General features: G+C 37.8%; 1 protein-coding gene across 4 annotated transcripts in view; it reads right to left on the reverse strand.

Moving 5' to 3' along the window:
- Positions 1–23,146, reverse strand: part of ttyh2 (tweety family member 2) — a 45,622-nt gene that overhangs the window by 21,327 nt on the left and 1,149 nt on the right. For all 4 annotated transcript variants that reach the window (XM_056771054.1, XM_056771055.1, XM_056771056.1 and 1 more), the window contains exon 2: positions 9,721–9,896. In XM_056771054.1, the coding sequence (XP_056627032.1) occupies positions 9,721–9,896 (176 nt within the window). The remainder of the gene's footprint in view (positions 1–9,720; positions 9,897–23,146) is intronic.

Raw genomic sequence — 23,146 nt, forward strand, 5'->3', positions numbered from 1 at the left:
CTGTTGAATGTCTCATAATCACTTGACTTTCTCATACGCGTTTTCATCATGAACACATTCAGTATTTTGATTAATGTCTTTTTTGTCACAATATCTTAAATAATTGTTCAGAAATTGTCGTTTTGTGAGACCACTGTTCAGTAACTGTACAGTACAATCACAAACGCGATACATCCACGTGAAATACACCTCTGTACTGTGCTTCTTTCGTGCTGGAGAAAGTGTAAGGGGAGAGATTATGCACAAATACACATAAACATTGTCAAAGTGGAGATCTGCCCTCACGAAAATTAACATTGGTTTCTGATTCATCCGGATGCTGCAGTTTAGGCTGTGACAGATCCACTGAATAACTCGATTCCTGAAGTTAAGTAAATGTTGCACCACAAAAACAGTCAATATCTTAACATAATCATTCTGAAACAAAGACAACAAATACTGAACGTGTTTATGATGAAAACGTGTATGTGCAAGCGATTTAACGCTTTTATTATCTCTGCAGTCGAACGTGTTTTCCGCACCTCAAAACAACACACGTAACTAGCAAATAGCGATGCTGGCTCCGCCTTTACGCAATGACGCTGTACCGGGGTGGGGGCGTGGTCATCTCGAAATGCATTTTCAAGTCCACATTGAATTTTGCACCACTCAACGCGCTGTGTGTAAATGAAAATGCAATCCCAAATGTTCAGCCTGTTAATGTTAATGCATTAAGGGAAAAAGACATTAGAATTTTCTTTTTGCTACAGTTTTGCTTGACTATCTTAAATATGTATAATCAATCCGGTAATGCATTTTCATTTTAATTTTGCAACTTAAAGAGCGTTAAAAAGTATGCACATTACACATTAAGACTGCTGTTGGAAATGGCAAATGTAAATAATATAATGTAATTTTCATTTTCCTTTTGCACCAAAGTTTGCACATGTGGAGTAATGGAAAATGTAAATTTAAATACAGAAATACATTGCCATTTTGAATATTGCATTGCCATTTTGAATATTGCATTGCCATTTTGAATATTGCATTGCAAATTGAATTTTGCACCACATATGCTTCCATAAGATCGGGTATCGGTGCAATTTTTTCACCGATACCCGATCTAGAATTTTATTCAGTATCGACGCCGATTTCCGATACAAATATCGGATCGGAGCATCCCTAGAAATGATACCAAATTTATTTCTGAAATGCAACTAGAAGGGTTTAGAAACACAGTACAACCATAAATATTCCTATTTTAATAAGAAAACTACTTACAATTCATATAGCACCAAAATATATTGACATTTCATTCTTTTTAGACCTATGTATCCGACACTGATGGAGTCAACAGCAATAAACAACATTTCGTAAATACACAAATCCAAAACTTTTATTAGTCGAATGTGTGTTCCCTGCGAGCACATGAACAACATTTTAATTGATCTGACATAGGTGTTTGGGTTAGATGACATGACATCACTAGGGTGTTGTTGGTGGTTTCTTTCTGGGTCATTTCAAAAAAGCAAATCGGTTTTACAGAACTGCACATTTAGATATATTTTTCAACCGACCATATAACACATGCAACGAATGTTTTCCCAAACCTTCGTTCACACTCAGACATCCAGTAGGTGGCAAATATGACATTGCCAAGCCATCTGCAATATCAAAGAGTCAAATGAATGACAGCGTAAATCTTTGGCATGGTCAACAGAGACAAGCTTGAGACTTTTAGTGTGTGAGAATTCAGTCCTCCACCCAAACAGCAGTCTTATCACTAGTGGGAACCGGAAGGGTCATGTATAGAAAAGATGATGTCAGTCCCAACGTGATTTTCGGTATTTGGCTCATTAGCCCCCAGAGGCCCGGAGAGGTCATTTGTGCTGGTCATATTTCAACAACACAGCCCAGGAAGTGGTTTTAAGAAGCTGATGTCATATCCTGGATTGCATTGTTGAAACAAGTTGGTTCTCCTTTCAATTTTACATGAAGTTGACATTTGGGACTATAACAGGCAGACTAATAATGGAATCAAATGGAAATTTTGGTGAAAGAACAGTGGATTGGGGATGATGCTAACGGAGCAGAACTAAAAAGAGCCTGCAGGGGGTCTTTGTCTAAGTGTGTTTGCTTATTACAAACTACAAAGACAAAATGAATACATAATACTTTGCAGCAATGGGCTGTCTCACATTGCTTCGTTGATGGTACACGGATGGCACAGGAGAATGCAAGTGGTCTCGACCAGGCAATTTTATTAAAATGACAGGGAGAGATCATTCTCATTAACAGAACACTATCTAGCAAACCTGCATTAATATTATTCTCTGTTTTAAAAAGTGCTTTGTGGAAAAAAGGCGAAAAAAGACCCTTCCCATCACCCCAAATTATGGATATTTATGTTTCTCAAAAAATATCCTCTCCAGTAGTCTGCCGACTGAGCTACAGCCGACTGAGAACAGCTAGAACAACAATGTCGAGTCTTCAAAATAGAATCAAAGTGCTAATGCTTCCACAATGACCTCTTTTACCTCTACATGGTCAGAAAGAGTGCCAAAAAAGCTTAGCTTCGGCCTCAAATACTACGTCTGAAAATAGCAGGCACATAAATAATTGCTAAAAATAAGTGACAGTGTTTTTATAAACTAGAGAGGAATGGAGAGAGACTGTTAAGTGTTGTTTTTAGTGGAAGAGACATAAAATGTTTCTGCTATCTGACAGATCTAAAAGAAATAAATGAACTGAAGTATCACCCGTTTCTTTTACAGCACAAGACTGTGTGCCCACCATTACACACTTGATCAGAACGTCCAGTCCATTATTTTTCTAAATATTATGGCAAGGAGAAAATCGAAAGCATCGTTCTGAAGATGCTCTTGTTTTTGACAACTAAAGAGTTTGTGCTCAAATTTCTTGCCGTTCCATCATCTCCAAACATCTCTGTGTGCATGTATGCTTTTGAAGGGGCGGGGTTTTAGAATAAGGAGGTGTGGCTAATTCTCAGGCTAAGCACCCTTTGGAAAGGAGTACATCTTTTTATAAACTGCTCGGTCTTTAAAACTATAACAGAGCGATAGTAGACAAGTAATCTCACGTTCTATTCTCACTTTAATTTTAACACTATATGCTACTAAATGAGGCCTCTTTCAGAATAAGATTCATCTCTCACCATCCTCAGACATTTCTCTCTCTGAGGGGCAGCGATTGATTTGCAGTTCAGTCCCCGAATTTAACCACGGGCCTTTAAAATGACAAAAGCCATGAATAAGTTTGGGTTGGGATGGGTAGGCTGGTTTGCGAAAGCTACAAGCATCTGTCACAAGATGTTGGTCCTGCATGAATCATTCGAACATGACTTATGAATAAGATGATGACTCTAACTTTATGCCACAATTTCCTGCTTCAGTTTTTAAACACAGAAAAAAACAAAACTGACAATATGAACAGACATAGATGATTTTTCATATCAAGTTATAAATCACAAAAAAATCTAACTGCACTATACAGTTACATTATTTTCAGGTGTTTACACTCATGTGCTTCACGATGCACTTTTTTGTCTATATCTTTAGACAAATTTAAAAAAGGTTAGAGAGAGAGATGGTTCTTTAAAGAACCTTTGACATCGATGTAAAGAACCTTTATTTTTGAGAGTGTACCTGTGCTTCATTGAATCGAAACTCATATTAAAGGTATCATGACTATAACACAAACATGACATATTGAATTTTGGGCATATTTTATTTTCTGACAAGACAAGCTCCAGAACACATATCATTGTTATGAAACTCATACACAGTTCTTAGCTCAGCATGTTTGCTTCAGTCATGAGGAACAAATTAATGAGTAGCTAATGATTGCTAATCTACAGTCAGTCATTAGCAATCTGTGTGTGTGTCCTGAACGGAGGGTGAAGGGATCGAGACCTGGCACGCGTCTAACAAAGCTGCAGATGGTATACAGATGCCAGATAGCAGGTGTGCATGTGGCAGAGAAGAAAAATCTTTGTTTCCTGACAAGAAAAAACGTCCGGCTGTGAGATGCACAGAGGTCAACAATGACACGCTTATCACACGATTAGTGAGTACTGCATGCATAACAAAAATAAATATACTAGAATAAAAACAATTCATGCAAATATCATAATGTCATCGCTTACGTGCCACTATGTATTCCATATATTGTTTCCGTGCAACACAAAATGAGACATTGGGCCGTGTTCACACTTGACCTCTTTTTTGACAAGAAAAAGTTTTCAAATGGAGCTTCTTTAGTAAAAAAAGGAAATGCTCGCAGTGTTGTGGTTACAAATTGCAGCCCGCAATGTTCAAAGATAGCATTTGTGCACGAATGCATCTTAGAGAGATAGGCTTCATAGGCAGCGTAACGGAAGTCTATTTGAAATATAAAAAGAGCAATAACCAATCCCATATTTAGAAATACAATACTAATTTCTTGCTAGGAATGCAATCAGAAAAAATTAACTTTTTAAATGGTCCAATGGGCGTTTTGGCCACCTTATTATATTTTCGAGCTTGAGCTTTCTCGACCAATCAAGTTCTTCGCATGTTTTTTTGGAAAAGACAGGTCTCCTTCATTGGTAAGCTGTGAAAAAGGTGCTTAAAGTAACTTTTTCCACCTCAAAAGACGCTCTGAGCTGCAGAAAAAGACGCTGGCGTTTCAGGACTTTTTTGAAAACACTGTTTACTCCATAGGATTATAATGTAAAACAGTTGTTAGCAGCTTAAAAAAAAGAAGTCAAGTATCAACACGGCCTAAGTTGTTCTTGTGCTCTTTTCTATAAATGTTATTGATTGGTGCTGAAAGAAATATCGAAATATCGAAGAAATCGTAAATATTTAAATAAATGCAACTCTTATACACACACAGTGTCATGGGGAGGAGTAAATTATGTGGTATTACTATTCCTTAAAAACAGAATGCTGGAGATTTAATCTAAGATTCCCATTTTGTTTAAAAGAGGAAATAAAGTAATTGTAACAGCACAGAGATAAGTAAACGGTGTCAAAGTTTTCATTTCCAGGAGGGACTTTAAACAAATCCTGCTTTGAAATGCTCCAGAACGAGTCATTACTGGTGATTTATTAATTACATTCTTTCTTTCAATCAAAGCAGTTCATCTTTCATGTTGTGATCTAAGGGACTCATGTAGAAAAGCCCTACATCTTAGAACAGAGAGCACAGCAACACAAGCTGCACATTATGGGAACAGCTCTACGGCAAAGAAGCCATTGCCCAGTTCCTATTTAACAATAAAACAAAGAACAGGACTCATCCTGTAGACTATGATGTGTTGTTTTTGATACAGACGTTTATCACCTTTAACATCATGATCATCATCAAAAACATAATTTCATTTGAAGTTGAGAAAGAAGTTAAAATCAAAGAAATATTTCACAAAAAACAGATCTCAAGCTGCTCAATCCAAATCCAATTTATCGGTGGCTGATTTTAGATTCTGTCACCAATCCGGACACACCGGAGAGATACAGCAGGACCCCCAACATACCACATTATTTTACTCCGCATGACCCAGGGACCTCACAGAGAACCTGTACAACAATTGACATTGAGACAAAGTCATTTTAGCCAGATGAGTCATACACTAACTAAAGGCGCTTAAAACGTTCTTCACAGTTAATGAATGCAGTCACAGATTCTTTAAAGAACCATCTCTTTCTTACCTTTTTATAATCTAAAATACCCTTTTATTGCCACAAAGAAACTTTTGTGAAACAGGAAATTTCTTTTGATGTCAAGACTATTTATGAAACCATTCAGATAAAGAATTTTCTATGGTTTTCATGAAGCGCCTTTATTTTTAAGAGTGTAGGTTTTATACAAAACCATATTATGAAACAATTAATAATATTTGACTGCACAATACATTTCTTTAGGGATAAACTTAATAGGTTTAGTAGTTAGATAGACTTCTGAACAGAGAGTTCTGAGCATTCTGGCATGTGCTAGAAACCACATTAACGTTTAATGCAGATGAAGTGAACCCTGCTGATGCAGTCTGCCAGTTTTAGAAAAATGTTAAATAATAGAAGGAGAGGTTTGGAGTGTAATTCAAAATTTCCAAAGATGAATGTAGACTTTATTCGATTCTCATAAATAAGATGATAAGACTTGATTCATTCTATTGAAGTTTTAAATAAAGGCTTTTACATTTTTTATATTCTTAACAGGACCAAGCCAATACAAACACATCAGTCAGGAGGTATAACAAAAAACTTGTGAGTTTATAAATATTGTGAGAACTACAATTTTAATGTCATACAAGGTAAAATCGTTTGAACTTGAGCATGTGCTTTTAAAAAAGGCAATTAAAATGTTTTAATCACATTTACATTATTATTTTTTTCTTGTACCTACATTTACAAGGAAAAATCTTCTCAGGCATAATGTGTTTACAGTTAAACAGAAAAAAATAACAGCACATTGTCATGCATTATTATGTGCAACTTACTCTAAACCTTTGTGTTTTGATTTTAAAGATTAGGTAAATCACATAGTTTTTCATATTAATCTTGAGTACCTATACAGCAGGTATTGCTACCTTGTATCTTCCGAGAGTATTTAGTTTGATCAAATTTATAAAAGAGGTATAAAGCTGTACAATTATTTCTGGAAAAAGATGAGCTGCTGGAGGCGTGCAGGGGTGGCACACAAGTGAGAGCACGAGCACATAATACATCATCCCTTCGTGTTGTTTACATTATGTACGTACGTGCAAACAAAACACAGACATATGACTTAGTTTGACTTGGCGTACGGTTCATGTCGGCGTATTTTATCACTAGGACCGCTTATCTATCAATTTCAAACGATCTCCAAATCTAGTGTTATATCCACAGTATATAAAACATTCATCACTGAAATGCAGTGCGCAAACAAACAGCTAATCTTCCATCAGCAGAGTCGAGCGGCATTGATGCCGTGCTCTTTCCCTCACGCTCGCTCGTGGGTATGCACTTCCGCTCGTTGGATGACGCATGGGCTTGCTTTTCAGGGAGAATAGGATCCCCTATTACGAAATGAGAATCCAGGTTCGAAAAAAAACTTTCCAAAACTTGTACTAACCCTGGCGGAGTATATTGAGCACAGAAATTCAACGTTCAACTTGTTATTTAACAAGTTGTCCATGTTAAGCATGAAAAGCCAGCATGTTTAACATTGTAAAGAAGTCAGAATGCATGAAATAGCTTGTTAACCGACCTTTAAGTTAGTATTACATTTGTCTGTATTCTTACTCTGTTTAATGTTAAGATGGGGCTGTAACACATGTATCCAAACATACAGCAGTAATTGAAAGACACCCATGAATAATTAAGTGAATATAAAATGTATTAAGGTATCAGGAAAATGCTAAGATTATTGTTTTAACTCAAGTATTTCACTGTATAAAAGTCATTCTTATTAGCTCTTACATTCCAGTTCCTGATGTTAAACTCATACAATGCTTCTGCATGTGACCCAACAGTGGGCTCTTTTTAACCAATGAAGCCTTCAGAATACAGACAGCCCTGACGCTAACTCAATAAAAACACAGATGAGTGTCATGGGATTAAGAGAAAGTGGTTTCCTAATGACATAATGCCATTCATATAGGATACACACACACACAAAACCCACACAGTTTCAATTGAGCACTTTAGGGCTAAGCATTTCTTCTGCATTTTAAAAAGTGTGGTGATGATGTAATAGCTTCTACAGTACTGGAACTGAGAGTAAAATAAAATATTTTCCTGCTGCTATTACTAGTTGACCAATTACTGGTAATGTCAATCAAAACTAAATAAATCACCCAGAAAATGTGTCATACTGTTTGCTCATGGGATACAATTAGAATATTTTATTACTCAAAAAAAGCTAAAGCACCTTGTTTGTCAATGTAATAAAGTTCACCTCACAAATCATTTTAAAAGACTCATGCCACACCGAACTCCTCCATAAAGCAACAAGAACTTAAGCCATTTTAAAGGCTAGTTGTTTTAAAAGTGAATGCCTCACACTCAATGGTCCAGGGAGGAAGAGAACGTTAGTGTCTCGCTCATATCAAAAGGTCAAAGGCCTGTCCCGGGACGCCCAGAGTTTTTCATGCCTCTTGTTTAAGTTCAAGAAACTAGTCAGACTGTGAGTGTTCCCACAACCCCTCCTCTCATTCAGAACTGATGGACAATGTAGACAGAACAAAACTGAAGCGTTTCTATCGCCGGTCACAGGAATGCAGACCGCTTTCTGCGCCCAAGCACGGTTACCCTAAGCACTCCAATGAACCATAGTGTTTGTTGAGCGGAGAAATAAACTTGACAGCTTAGACCATAAAACCTCAAAGAAACTACGAGGAAATGAAAGTGTGCGTGTTTGACAGAGAAATGCAAATGTTTCTGTTATATTAGCTTCTATGATGACAAAATAGAGCGAGATATTTTTTGTATTTTACATTAAGAAGGAAGATTCAAGTTCTGACTGTTAACAAGAACTCTTGAACTCTGTAAAAAACAAATCAACAAGGAACATTCTGATGCTTTGAAATTGTGCTTTTCACATCAAATATGATCTCCTTTAAAGATGATACAGAATGTCTATTTTTTAGCAGTTTATTCATTCACTGGCATCTCTTCTGCGTCACAGGAACGAAAATGTATAATTTCTGAAGACAATGAAAGGAAAATGGAACAGGGATGACTATTTGACAGCTAGAAGTGATGAGCTAATTTGCTGAGGGGGATTTTTCTTGTTTTTGCCATGCTGAGGACACGCTTTCTTTCCCATCACTCATTCAACATGAATGTGACAGATGACAACTAAGCTTAAGCTCCAATTCCTGATACAAGAAATATTTCTGAATTTACACTTAATCTGAATTAAATGTGCTGTGTGTGATCTATTGAAATTATATCCAATATTTTATTCATAACTGTTTCTTCAGAGGTATATAAAGACCTTACATAATGAAGCGTTATGTTTTTATTTCCTTCGAATGAGCCATTCTTACTACATACACCGGGGATCTCATTGGATGGAATTCGACATGTTGTTTATACAGTAGCCCTAAACGGACAAACTGCTCTACAGGGTGCTTTTCGTTTATAATATATTATCTCCTTTCGCAAAGAAGCGAAAAAATGGCTACAACTTTGTCCTGTGTCAACCATTGAAGGGATTCATAAGGGAGGGGTGAGTGGTGGACTGAGCCATTGGTTGCAAATCGTAACCTCACTGCTAGATGCCGCTAAATTTTACAAACGGGACGTTTAAGGGAGCAAACAGGGTGCAGAAATTGTAATTTAGTAGTGCGAATACATTGAAATTAGTTGCTTATATTTTTCTTTAAACTGCTGAAAGAGTCATTAATTATATTTTTTTAACGTACCTTTAAAATATAAACCTTAAGTTAATACAAATGTATTCTACATGCTAGAAAAGAAAAAGAAACAAATACTATCATTTTTGTTTTATGTTTGTAAAATGTTTTGGACTAAAGTGAGTCTTTTGGTTATGTAATTATGTTGAATTTCAACAGAACTGTGGCCAATTTAATTAAATTCTCATGAACTGAAAGGACGCCAGCTTTCAATTCCTGCCAGGGACAGCTTAAAAAAATCTTTAACCCAAAAATCTCTCATACATTATTACATATGAATGCTTGACTATGCCTGCAGAACTGGTTTATCCTCCCGGCATGAGAACAGCGGGTGTACGTACCAGCAGATGAGCCCTGCAGCAACTGCTGCCCATGTGACACAGCAAGAATTGGACTTCTTACTTTCTTCTTCCTCCTCATCTTTGCGACAGCAGCACAGACAGCTCAGGTATATCGCCAGGCACAGCAAGTTTACACCAAGACCGGCCGCCGCTACACAACCCAGGAAGATGAGAGACTGAAAAGACAGAGACAGACGTTTCCTAGTTCAATTTACCTGGCTCTTGAAACAAAGTGATACAGAATACAATTTTAACACATTTAATGCAAACATGCTTCACATAGCCGTAACATTTAGCTTGTAGCGAGTCTAGCGACATGTTCATCTCTATCATCTGTGACTTTACATAAGCATCTGTTGAAGCAGAATGAGGTGGTGACCCCAGAGATGTTTTCCAGAGTAGAGACAGAACATTACACTGATAAGATAGAGGTCCTTTCCGGTTATAACACTCCGTTATAACTTTACAGGGTTCCAGTTGATAGATCCTGAGCTATTTTAGTTGCTCAGCCTTTAATGGGGACACTAGGTATTGTGTCGCTCTGCCAAGGTTTAGTACACACAAACGCACACCATAGTACGATTTTTACAGCATGCGTCTTTTTCTGAAGCAGAGGAAGATAAATGGAGACTTGAATGCATGGATTTGTTTGAAAATTATATTTCAGTTTAGCAGTACATTATATACTAAGGGCATGCCTATAGGCTATGCCTATGGGCTATAGGGCATGCCTATAGGCTATAGGTTTCATTTACGCAATGCACAATAATGCGACACATATGGTCTTTAAATTTCCCAAAATATGTTTAGCCATAAAAATGGCAAAAACATGGACTATTTGACCTCTCCTGCATGAAATCAGATAGTACTGTCAGTCAGACAGCTAGTACTAAACTGAGTTCTCTCTCTCTCTCCCTCACATCATATTTCTTTTAAAAAACATTTTGAACATCAAGCATGATGCTATATCCTTTAGCACGTACTCATGTTTCTATATGTCAGTATAGGTTTAAGCAGTCCGGTCCACTCAAAGCCAAGTGGATATATGTGCATACAACAGTATAGAAAATCTCAACAGATTAAGAAGGGTTTAAAGAGTTACGCTCTAATGCTGTTGTACTGTTTGGCATATGTTAATGTCAAGCCTGGTTACAGGTCTGAAAACCTGAAATGTATTAAAGCATTAAGCAGAAACATAAAATACATGATAGAACAATTATAAAACAAAGCCACACACGCACGTCCAAGCACACACACACACACGCCATATCCCATCATGCTCTTTGCTCAGAAGGGGATGCAGAAAGTAGGGCAGCTATAGCAGGCAGCTCATTCTCTGAAGCTACTTCTTACAACACATCACTTTCACTGTTTACTGTCTGTGTCTGTTGCAATCTACATCCTCTATACTTCATCCTGTGGGTGGTGGGCCATTCCGAGCCATCTGTTTCAGTGCCATCTATTAACTTTGAGACAAACGAGTCAGCCCGTTTACCCACAATTCCATAGGAAACATTAATCTGCAGCAAGAGACAAATATTTCAAACGACGATGACACATTTTTTCAGTGTCATCTCAGTGTCAAGCCCTAGTTCTTCTCTATAGTAGATTTACTATACAATCCCAATCCCAATATTTAGAGAGCAGAACAGCTAATATTATGGCATTGTGCATATAAAAAATAGTTGGAAAGTTACGTTGAGCAATTAATAATTTCTGCTTTGATGTATATTTACTCAGTTCGATAGAAATAATTCAGAACATTTCAAGATACTGGAAATTAATATGTTTTTTAATTAACAAATGAAATCTCATTACATTCACATTTAGGTATTTAGCTGACACTTTTATCTAAAGCGACTTAATAATACTGAGATAATATCTGCCTAAATATTATTTGAAAACGAAACTGAAATCTTAAAGTTAAAATAAAGTTAACATAAAAAAATAAAAGCCCATTCAAAATATTAGTAAAACTACAATGAAAACTAGAAAAATTATACTTTTCAGATATAATAGTATTAATTACTATTAATGTTTTCATAATGTTATTATTAAAATATTACAGTAAATTTTAATCAAATAAAATATATGACAGACTATTTGAAAAATTAAACTGAAATTGCAAATGTAACCTCATATTTATATATATATATTTTATAATATATATAAATATATATTTTTTAAATTAACTCGCTTCACATAGCAACATAAATAATAAATAAATGAAATTATAAAAGCTCTTTTTTTGTATAACTCTTAAAGTTCACTTATTGTAGATATCCACCTTTTATTTAATATTGGCAACCCACCTGTCTGGTTAATAAAATCAACGTTGGCTTTTGAAAAACACATTTCAGTTGTTGACCTACTAACCGTTACATACAACTATAAAATATTAGATATTTAATCACAATCCAACAGCATTTTATTTCAGTCAAATTCTCCAAAACCAGAAGTCTTTGTCTAAAGCCCTTCCTCCACCTCTGAGGATGGAGAATTCCCAAAGCAGTCTTTTGTGAAGGACAAACAGGGGCTGATGAAGATACAGTAATGAGGAAGTGGGGGAGGAGGGGACAGATTCTGCCACAGGGGGGTAACATGAGTGGGGATGGGGTACTTGGAAATGCTATGAGAGGGTGTGTAGTTTGGGGGGGCATCTGGGGGATGCTAATAAGCACAAGGAGCGAGGCACTTGGTGTGAAAACATGGAGAGAAAGACTGGCATCATGTTTAATGCTTTTGGCCAGCATCAACAGAAAATAAAAACCCTGACACACAAATAAACATCGCTATGGCAACCGCCAGGTTCGATCTCCCCTTTTAGTTAAGTCCTGGCCTGGGACAAATGAGACAGCATGTGACTACTACATGGCTGGAATTACCCATGTCAAGTCCTGTGATTTCCCTGAACTACAGGAGAGACGCTTTCTGTGTAACAGAGAAAGGGGAAGAGATTCAAGGCGGTCAGAAAGAGTAATTTTACATCAGTATGCTTAGATGTCAATATTTGATGGTTTAAATACCCATGTGAGGTCTCTCTAAAAGTTTTTAAAGATGCTTTTAGAACCATCACATCCATAATGGTCCATATGGGCACATGAAGATATAATAACTTAATTTAATATTCTATGAAGAGCCATCTCTACTCCATTTGCTGGATATTAACACTTCTGGTTTGTGCATTTTAAAGTCCTACAATGTCTGTTGTCCCAGAGTTTGTCATATAACGTCTATAACAAATGCATATTTCCCTCATCTTGTCTTGACTCGATTAACAGAGGTTACTGAAAAAATAAACAGATGGTTCAATATATTGAACTACACATTCTCTATTAGAGTTAATAATTCATATAAGTGCCGCCCACTCAAAGCCAACCACAACAAACTACAGACGTAAACATTTCTGCCATCAGTGAGGGACAGGGATAGAGTGGCTCAGAGTGAGTCAGAGAGAGAAAGAAAAATTACTGGGCTACATAATGTAAAGAGGACTGATAGGCAGGGCAGAGAAAAAGATTGCTTATGTGCATATGCTAGAGAGGAAGAGAAACAGGGAGACAGAAACATGATACAGAGAAACACAGAGATGGTGAAAGAGAAACAGGGAGACAGAGAAAAGCTCCTTTGAATCTTGAAACAGGGAGACAGAGAGACAGGGAGACAGAGATACAGGGAGACAGAGAAACACGGAGATAGAGATACAGGGAGACAGAGAAACAGGGAGACAGAGATACAGGGAGACAGGGAGACAGAGAGACAGGGAGACAGAGAAACAGGGAGACAGAGAGACAGGGAGACAGAGATACAGGGAGACAGAGAAACACGGAGATAGAGATACAGGGAGACAGAGAAACAGGGAGACAGAGATACAGGGAGACAGAGATACAGGGAGACAGAGATACAGGGAGACAGGGAGACAGAGATACAGGGAGACAGAGATACAGGGAGACAGGGAGACAGAGATACAGGGAGACAGAGAAACACGGAGATAGAGATACAGGGAGACAGAGAAACAGGGAGACAGAGATACAGGGAGACAGAGAAACAGGGAGACAGAGAGACAGGGAGACAGAGATACAGGGAGACAGGGAGACAAGGATACAGGGAGACAGAGAAACACGGAGATAGAGATACAGGGAGATAGAGATACAGGGAGACAGAGAAACACGGAGACAGAGATACAGGGAGACAGAGAAACAGGGAGACAGAGAAACACGGAGATAGAGATACAGGGAGACAGAGAAACAGGGAGACAGAGCCACAGAGATAGAGAAACAGGGAGACAGAGAAAACAGGGAGACAGAGCCACAGAGATAGAGAAACAGGGAGACAGAGAAACTTAGGTCATTATGAAAATAATTAATTGTTTCAGAATAAATTTAGAATCCCCTCCTAAAACACAAACAACAACAATTGTGCCGCAGCCTTATCAGGCCCAGACAATGTTTTCTCTGCCAAAAACATACAGACATGCAACAAAGTGATGGAATAATTATAATGAATAGTCAATTCATATGGTCATATTCATAGAATGTTCATATACACAAATCCCATACATGCACACAGAGGATGCATTAATCCATGAATAATGAAACGACTGTGTTATGCTCTATGGTGGCAATAAAGAATAATTATTTACACTCTCTCCGTCAAGTTCGACCCATACATAATCTTTTTTATTCTAACAAACACACACGCACAGACTACAGTGAGAGTAACAATGTAGGGCTGATTTTTAATTAGCTGCTGTTGACAGTTGACACGTAAGTCTGTCCACATATCTGAGCCGCAGGGTTCCCACACCTGTTATCCTGTGCATCTCTAGCAATTTTACAGTCAAGATAATGAGTTTTCAAAATTATTTTGTATTTTTCCATAATAACAATCACATTTCTTTATAAATTCAAACTCAATGCATATTTTTGTGAATAATTCACTTCATGTAGACCCCTGTGGAGCTCGATACTTATCGATGCTCATTCCAACTGGTGTAAGAAGAAGACAGACGGATGGGTGGTGAGACCGAGCCAGATAGAATAAAGGAGAGTGAAGAGGTGGGCTAAGAGGAGGCAGAGTTGGGGAGGGAGGTGGGAAAGAAACAAAAACGGGAGGGGTATAAATCGGGGATGAAAGAGGCTCAAACAGAGGATTATGGGTAAGGAGCGGTGTTGAAGTTTTCAAGGAAAAGGACAAAAGGCAGCGTAGCCCATGTATAGGGCAATTTCTACACATCATCGCCCGCAACCACCCACTGCATGTGTCTGTCACAGAACAGTCTTTTTTGAGAAATGAAGTGTTGTGCATGTTTTTTACTCACTTTAATGCTTAATTGAAAGACATCATGAAAACTAGTTATGTATTCAGCATGTGATGAGGCATTTGTACTGTATATACGTTTAGCATTCTATCTCTCACAAGAGTCCTGAAAGGAGATTTAATGGCACTTGCGTATGTAAATTTTTATTTTTTTTAAACAGATTTGTACGAGTCCGAGTCTCTAACCATTAAGCCACGACTGCCCCCAATATTGTAGAGGAGACCACAATATCATGACTTGGCCCATTTATCAAAGATCATTAACTAAACACCTGTAACATCTCGGGTAAGTAACTAAAATTCACAAAGAATGAACAAACTTATATTTTCCAGAAAAAAAACTAAAAGGCATCTCTATTAGTTGTCTGTTTGGAAACCAATACAAGAATCCAATGTCAAAAACGATTTTGTGCAGCACAAGTACAGATTATGCACTAACGTTTTCATTGTTCAACAAACAGTTCAGCGATTCAGTAAACAGCTCTGTCCTGTTCTTTGGCTTACTTGCTTGTGTATCCACAATACACAATATGTCCCCCGGGGTCATTGACATACAGATCAACCTGTGCATTGCTGGCTTGAGGCCTGGAAAAACAACGCGTTTCAAGCCCCAATAACACAATCCCACAAACAGGCTTGTTATAAAACTAGTCGTGAATGAGCCGCCACGGATAAAGCCTTTAAGCTTTGAGAAACAAACAGAGCAGAGTCGAATACTGTTTACTCCCCGAGGGCAGATCTCTACACAGAGACAAACACTGAAGTTTGAGATTCTGACTGCAGGCCCAGACAGAACATTACAAGTGCAAGTAGCTTCATTTCCGGAAATTCAATAAAGGCAGCAATATGCAAGAATGTAAACCGACATCCAACGACATGATATTTGTATACGGTTTCAGTTTACATGATCAGCTTTTCTGAGTAAGTAAAATAACCATCTATAAGAAAACACCTGAAGCCAGTCCCCAACTGATATACATGTACATTCAGCACTCCTCACAACATTTGCAATATACACAGCCACGGATAATTTAATGGCCCCTGTTTTCGAAGCTTTGATTGTGTTTTTTGGGTTTTTAACAATGGATGTTCATGTTTCTAGATTAAAAAAAACTTTATATTTCACATATTTCAAGTCTATTGTTCACCGCTGTCCCTCTTCTCAGAGGAATAGTATACGTGAATATGATCATGTTTTCTTTTGCATTATTTGAGGTCAGAAAAAAATACAGAGCCTTGTTTCTGTTATTTTGTTTCTCCAGTTCCCTTTCTGTCGGTCTCTCGACGTTGTGTCCCCATCAGTCTTTCTCGACACAACGTCTCGTTCCCTCCATCAGGGAACTGAGGTTACATATGTAACCAAGACGTTTTCATTCGATGAAAATAAATGCAAATCAATTTTTTTTTATTTGAAATTTGGGAGACAAAATGATTTTTCCAAAACACACAAATAATAAATTTAATTTAAAATGGACACTTAATTAAGCTAGACTTTAGGTAGGTAAGTGAATATTTTGTTCATTGTTTTTATTTCACACGCTTATTTTTCTGTTATGATTTTGCCAAGACACTGACAACCATGTTGAGAGAATGATAGAGCATTACAAGGCTGAAAAAGACATTCAATTATTTTTGACTACCTTATAGCATTCAAACATTGTAGGCAAATGATTAAAATACTTAAACACATATACAGTGCCTTGCAAAAGTATTTATCCCCCTTCATTATATACACATTTTGTTTTGTTGCTGCCTCATCTTAAACTAATTTAAATGATCATTTTTGATCAACACTCCATGCACAATAATGACAAAAATAAAAAACTGTTTTTTGACAGCTTTGCAAATTTATTAAAAATAAAAAACTTAAGTACATTGCATAAGTATTCAAACCTTAAGAAAATGGTTAAAGCTTCTTAAGGGACTCAAATCTTTTTGGGTATGATGTGAAAAGCTTTACACATCTGCAGTTGGCAATTTTCTGCCATTCTTCTCCTCAGATTCTATTAAACTTTGTCAGGTTAAATGGAGATCATCGTAGACAGACATTTTCAGGTTTTTACAGAGATGTTCAGTTGGGTTCAAGCCCAAGCACTAGTTGGGCCACTCAAGGATATAGACAGAGTTGTCCATAAGCCACGCTTGCATTGTTTTAGCTGTGTGCTTAGGATAATTTTCATGTTGGAGAATGAACTTTCTGCCTTCATTATTGTGCATGGAGTGTTGATTAATGTAAATTATTTTGAATTTGAAGTAGTATAAGATAAGGCAGCAACATAACAAAATGTGAATAAAATGAAGGGGGAAGATTAATTTTGCATGGCATTGTACATATACATATATACTGTATATCCTAACGCATATTTGAAAGAGCATCACCTCCAGCTGAACACCCAACGGTGCATCACAATCTCACCATCTAATTTGGCAATACCACAATCACTCCTAAAACAGATAGGATCCTTGGAGTCATATTTGATGAACCGCTGTCCTTCAATGATCACATTGCAAAGACAACATGGGCATGCCAATATGCCTTATTTAACATTAGAAAGGTTAGACCCTATCTCAGGGAGCATGCGACACAACTCCTTGTCAAGGCCCTGGTAATCTCAAGGTTGGACTACTGCAAATGCTCTCCTTGCTGGTCTTCCTGCAAAAGCTATCAAACCACTCCAGCTGGTCCGGAACGCAGCAGCACGTCTCGTCTTCCAACAGCCCAAAAGGTCTCACATGACACCCCTTTTCATCTCTCTCCACTGGCTACCTGTTGAAGCCTGTATCAGATTCAAGTCACTAATGCTTGCCTACAGGACTATCACTGGATCTGCACCGGTATACTTTCCCACCCTCTGAAACTCCTACACCCCAACAAGAACCCAGCGGCGTCTTGTATTGCCTTCTCAAAAGGGCAGTAAATCGCTTTCCTGCTCATTCTCCTTCACAACTCCTTCCTGGTGGCACATTCTTCCTAACTCAGTCCGGTCAACCACATCTCTCGCAACATAAAAAAAGATCTCTTCTGTAAATACTTGACACATAAATGGGAGAAAAAAACAAACTCTCTCTCTTTCTCTCAACAGGTATTGTTCTGGCTTTTGTTGAATTGATTGTATTATATTATCTCTGCAAGTCGCTTTGGATAAAATGACTAATTCTGCTAAATGACTAAATGTTCATGTAAAATGTAAATATTTAGCAAAAATGCATTTGGATTAGACTCCTATTTTGGGAATTTATATAATCTGGAAAAAGACAAAATATCAAATATCAATTTATTTATTTTAATAGCCAAGATTAAAATGAGTACACTTGCAACATAATATAACTTGGATGTAAAGTGCTTGCCTTGGATTGCATACAAAAAGTGTTATTACAAGTTAGAGGTCAAACCAGCCAGTAACCAAGACTCGGTGACCATGAATTTCTGTATTTGGCAAAAGTATGCCAAATGGGATTCAACCAATAGTGGCAAGATTGCTTTCATTGGAAGCTCCAAGCAAAACTTTAGCTATGTGATGATGGTCACAGCAGGAGGAGAACAGCTGTGTGACTGTCTGAATAGCTGGCTGTGAAAGACATGCACTCAAAGAAGTGAATAACATGCTGTATTGACATCATCAATCTTATCATCACATCTCCAAATTCATTCTCATGTTCTCTGAAAGGTAAAAGAATAGCAAATTTCTTTTGAGAAATCTAGGTCTATACACCCAAGCAAAAGCTAGTGTTTATGTACAGGAACTGTGAGAAATGCAGGCATTGAAAATATGAAAGCACTTCATATGCATGCAAATGAAATAAAATGTTTTTGAATGGGTTTCCAAACAGTGCCAGGGAACAATATCAGAATAAATTAACTTTAGTGCTGGTTCATAACAAAACCAAGAAATGCTACAACTGGTAGTTTACAGTAAAGCAGCGGCAGGCCTTTAGGAAGGACTTTTTCAAATCTCAACGGAGCCATCACGCTCACTCTTGCCTGTCTTTTAAAGGGAGTGAGGGGTTGGGGAGGGTTCCTCGGGGGCTTTTCCAACACAGTGCACTTGGATGAACCCCTCCACCCTCACAGCTGAGAGAATGTTAACTTCACCCAATTCTAATGACCTGCTCTTCTTTAATGGGGAAACAGGAAGGAGAAAAGAAATAAAGATGTCATATGATATTTGAATTTAATCCATACCAATAACAATCTCTGTACATGCTTTAAAGTTTCTGCAACAAGAATATGATCTATCGAACGCAAAAACCACAAACAGCCCCAGTCTCCCCTTATTATTTTCCTACCTCTGTGTACAAATATATTTTGTTTGCGTTTATTTAACAGTTAAGTCAGACACAGACTGACTTCAGAAAGTGGTCACTTCCCATTCCCAGTGAGTTTTTTTATCTACGTGGAGTGTGAAATGAAACAACAGGATCCTCCAACAAGAGTCAAATCACATGTGTTACACACTGAAGCAACTAAATCCTATCTGATAGATTACAAACCTTATGAAATCGACGCTGTTTAGAAGAAATTAAACTAACATGCACGACACATCTCAAAGAAATAACTTTACAGTCAGGCTCTTGCTAATGATTAGCCAATCATTTCTAAGCATCTAGGTCATCATCTTGCCACTGATCTCAATCAGAGACTGATACAAAGAAAGGATGACTATGACCGGTAGGGTTTGAGGAACAGCACAATAACACCATTCACTGAAACCCATGCCCACCTCCATTACAGTCCTTCATAACATTTCTGACCCGAATACCACAAACTGACAATCATCTTTTCTCTCTCAACATATCCAAGTATTTATACTGCAAGAAGTCAACTATATCTACTCCAAAGTTAACTAAGGAATGAAAAAACTTTAAAGGTGCAGTGTAATTTTTTGGAGGATGTATTGACAGAAATGCAATATAACATGCATAATTGTGACTTTAGAGTAGGGCTGTAACGGTGGCCGTGACAACCGCACCACCGCGGTGGTTAAGTGCCATGACGTTGGTGAACTGCCACTGGCGGTATAGTGCATGTCAATGTGATGAATAGATATGTAATAAAAATGACAGTTGCGATAAGGATTGCTATCTGTAGCCTTTCAGCTGTGGATGGTTTGATTTAAAAGATTTTACATTAACACAGAAATTACTGGCATACGTTTCCGTTGGTACATTCGACCGTGGGCCTGCATGGCAAAGCCCAGGATATAATGTGGGTCCAGTAATGCATCTTGTAGAGGGGTGGAGTGGTTGGTTGAGATTGCCTTACCGATAGATTTCGCTAAATTTCATACACTGGACCTTTAAGTAATCACAGCATTAATGTTGTTGTAAAGCAAACTGTGGTCTTCTGACATGTAAATTAGTACAGCCATTATATCATTTTATTCTTCGTTTGAGATGAATATTTCAACATTTAAAAACTGTACAGAACATATAGATGCATTCTTGGCATTTTGGGTGCCGAGCCGAAATGCTTCCTACACTTCGGACAGAAAGTAGCAAAATAAGCACAGGGTAAATTCCAGATATATTTGCTCAAATAAAGTCATACAGCATGTGATTTTTAATACATTCTCACAAGACAAATGACTCACAGTCAGTTTTGGCCTTTATTGGAACATTGCTTTATAACAAAAAAGCAAGCGTTCTCTTTTTTGAGTAATCACTAAATTGATTGGTTGAGGTGCAAAAAACTCAAAGCACAGATCCAGCAATGACTCCGTTCTTTCAAGATCGAAGAAGTTAAAGTACATGTTTCACTTGATGCTCATGATTCTAAAAAGCTGATTCACAAAACGCAGGCCATTAAACGTCTCCTTCCACTTCATGTATTTACTGGGGATGTAAAGAGGCCTGTTTGGTCTATAAAAAGAGACAAGATGAGGAGGGAGGGTGAATTAGAAAAACAGAGAGAAAGAGAGACGCGATGGGAAACAAAGCCAACACAGATGCACAGAAAAAAGCAAAGCGGAAAAAGACAAAAAAATATTGAGATGTACAAGAGGCGGTAACAGATCCCTTATGACTCCAGATGTCTGCATGTTTTCTCAGCAAAATGTTTTTGTTTTGTCCGAATCAGATGAACGGAGATCATGTTCTCGAATTTGATGCTATTCTACATCCTCCGTTCTGAAATACATAAGAGGAACGTTTGCCCATGTTTCACAACATATTCAAAGAATAAGAGCCAAAATTTACGTTCGACTCCCATATCCATAAATTGCATAGTTTGAAGGAGTGACTCAAGCCATATCCAGGGACTAAACTATAGTTTTTGAGTTGGGACCTTTTGCCTGGGCCTACAAGAATCCACTTACCGATCAACCTTAAAGGCACACTTCCAAATATCTTTCCCTTTTAATCAGAACAAAGAAATTTAGAGACAACTGGAGGGTGAGTAAATGAAGACAGAATTTTCATTCTTGGGTGAACTGTTCCTTTAACACCCCAGTAACTACACAGCAAAACACTAAAATTCTTTGACTCAACCAGACATCAAAGCAACTGTACAGGAATACCTTTGCAACAACTCAAAACACCCTAGCTTTGTGGTTGGGTACCACTGACATTTTATTTTAAAATGGCATTACAGTCAACAACTGCAAGTAAACATAACAGTCTGTGACACAAGCCGTGTGAAAGAACAGATGCATCCTTTGCCTGGGATTTGGGTAAAAAACAGCTGTTAGCAATTCAGTACCGTAGGAAGTGGGTGAATCATATGGACAGATGCACCGTGACCCTTTTAATATACAAATATGTGTTCACTCAGGGATAGCCTGAAGAACGCTTGCCGAATGGGTCTCTCTCGACATGTGCACACACACTTTACTCACGGGGGGTACCAGGTCTAAACATTGAGAAGAATTTGTCTACTTCCTAAAATGCCGTTTACAAATTATCATAAGAGATTTAGTCAATTCAGTGTGACCATTGGAAAAGTCCTCTGAATATAAATGACTATGTTTGGGTACCAGTCAGCATTTTTGCAATACAATTTGTTCCTGAAGCTCAACTGGTCTAGCACTGCCTCGGCAGCAAAAACGTCACAGGTTTAATTTCCAGGAAAAACCCATACTGGAAAAAATGTATACTTTGAATGCGCTGCAAGTTGCTTTGGATGGAAGCATCTGCCAAATAGTTTGTCTTGACACAAATTATGTGTTTGTATATTAACAGAATAGATAGCTAGTAAATTCTTCACAAACAAAAGAAAACATTAAACAGTGGATCTTTATTAAAAACATATTACCAGCCCAGTGCTCATAATAAACTTAATTGTACAGAAACCAGCAGTCTGTCAGCTTTCCACAGAGCTCATATTCACCATCACCCCAGGCCCATCCCAAAACCCCTCCAGAGCACAGAGATAATTTCGCTCTATATTAGGAATCGAGTAGCAGCGTCATCGAAGCGTTTAGATTCACAAACAGGGGAAAATGGATTGTGAAGTTTAATCCCCGAGGCCATCTGTAAACGGCCCGTGTCGATTCAAATATTGCGGAGGACGCACCTGATCTTGCACCGCAGTTTCTGGACTCGCTTGGTCAGCTCTGCCTTCTAGACCATCTGCCCTGATGGAAACAGACAGCTACAGAAATGAGCACTCTGCACCCCCTACCAACCCCTGCCCCGTCCCATTCCATCTCCAATGCACTGGAGGCTGATACAGCTCAGCGGAATAACCCATCAGCGCAGGCACAAGTGAAGGTGTATATGGGATTTAAACAACTTTTATTCTGGAAAAACATGTTTAAAAAGCTTTATAAAGTCAGTTCTGTCTAAACCATAGATTGTGGAAGTGATTTTTCAGGCTTCAATGACCATGAAGAATCAGTACTGGGCAACGTTTGGCGTTTTGCATCTTGCGATGAAGGAATTCTACATTCATGAATTTGACAGATGCATTTATCTAAATAAACTTACAGTGCATTCAAGAAACAATTGGAGGCTAACTTTTTGGGTGTTACCCGGATCATCAGATCTCCAAAGATTGGTTTTATCTCAGCCATCTTAGAAGAAAATCCCCCAAATAACCACTTAAATTTTGCCACTTTAACATTCATGTTCTGTTGAGCCGTTTTCCTCTTGGTTTGCTGTCACATGGGCT

The sequence above is a fragment of the Triplophysa dalaica genome, chromosome 17 (genome assembly GCF_015846415.1).
Source record: "Triplophysa dalaica isolate WHDGS20190420 chromosome 17, ASM1584641v1, whole genome shotgun sequence".
In the NCBI taxonomy this organism is placed as follows: domain Eukaryota; kingdom Metazoa; phylum Chordata; class Actinopteri; order Cypriniformes; family Nemacheilidae; genus Triplophysa; species Triplophysa dalaica.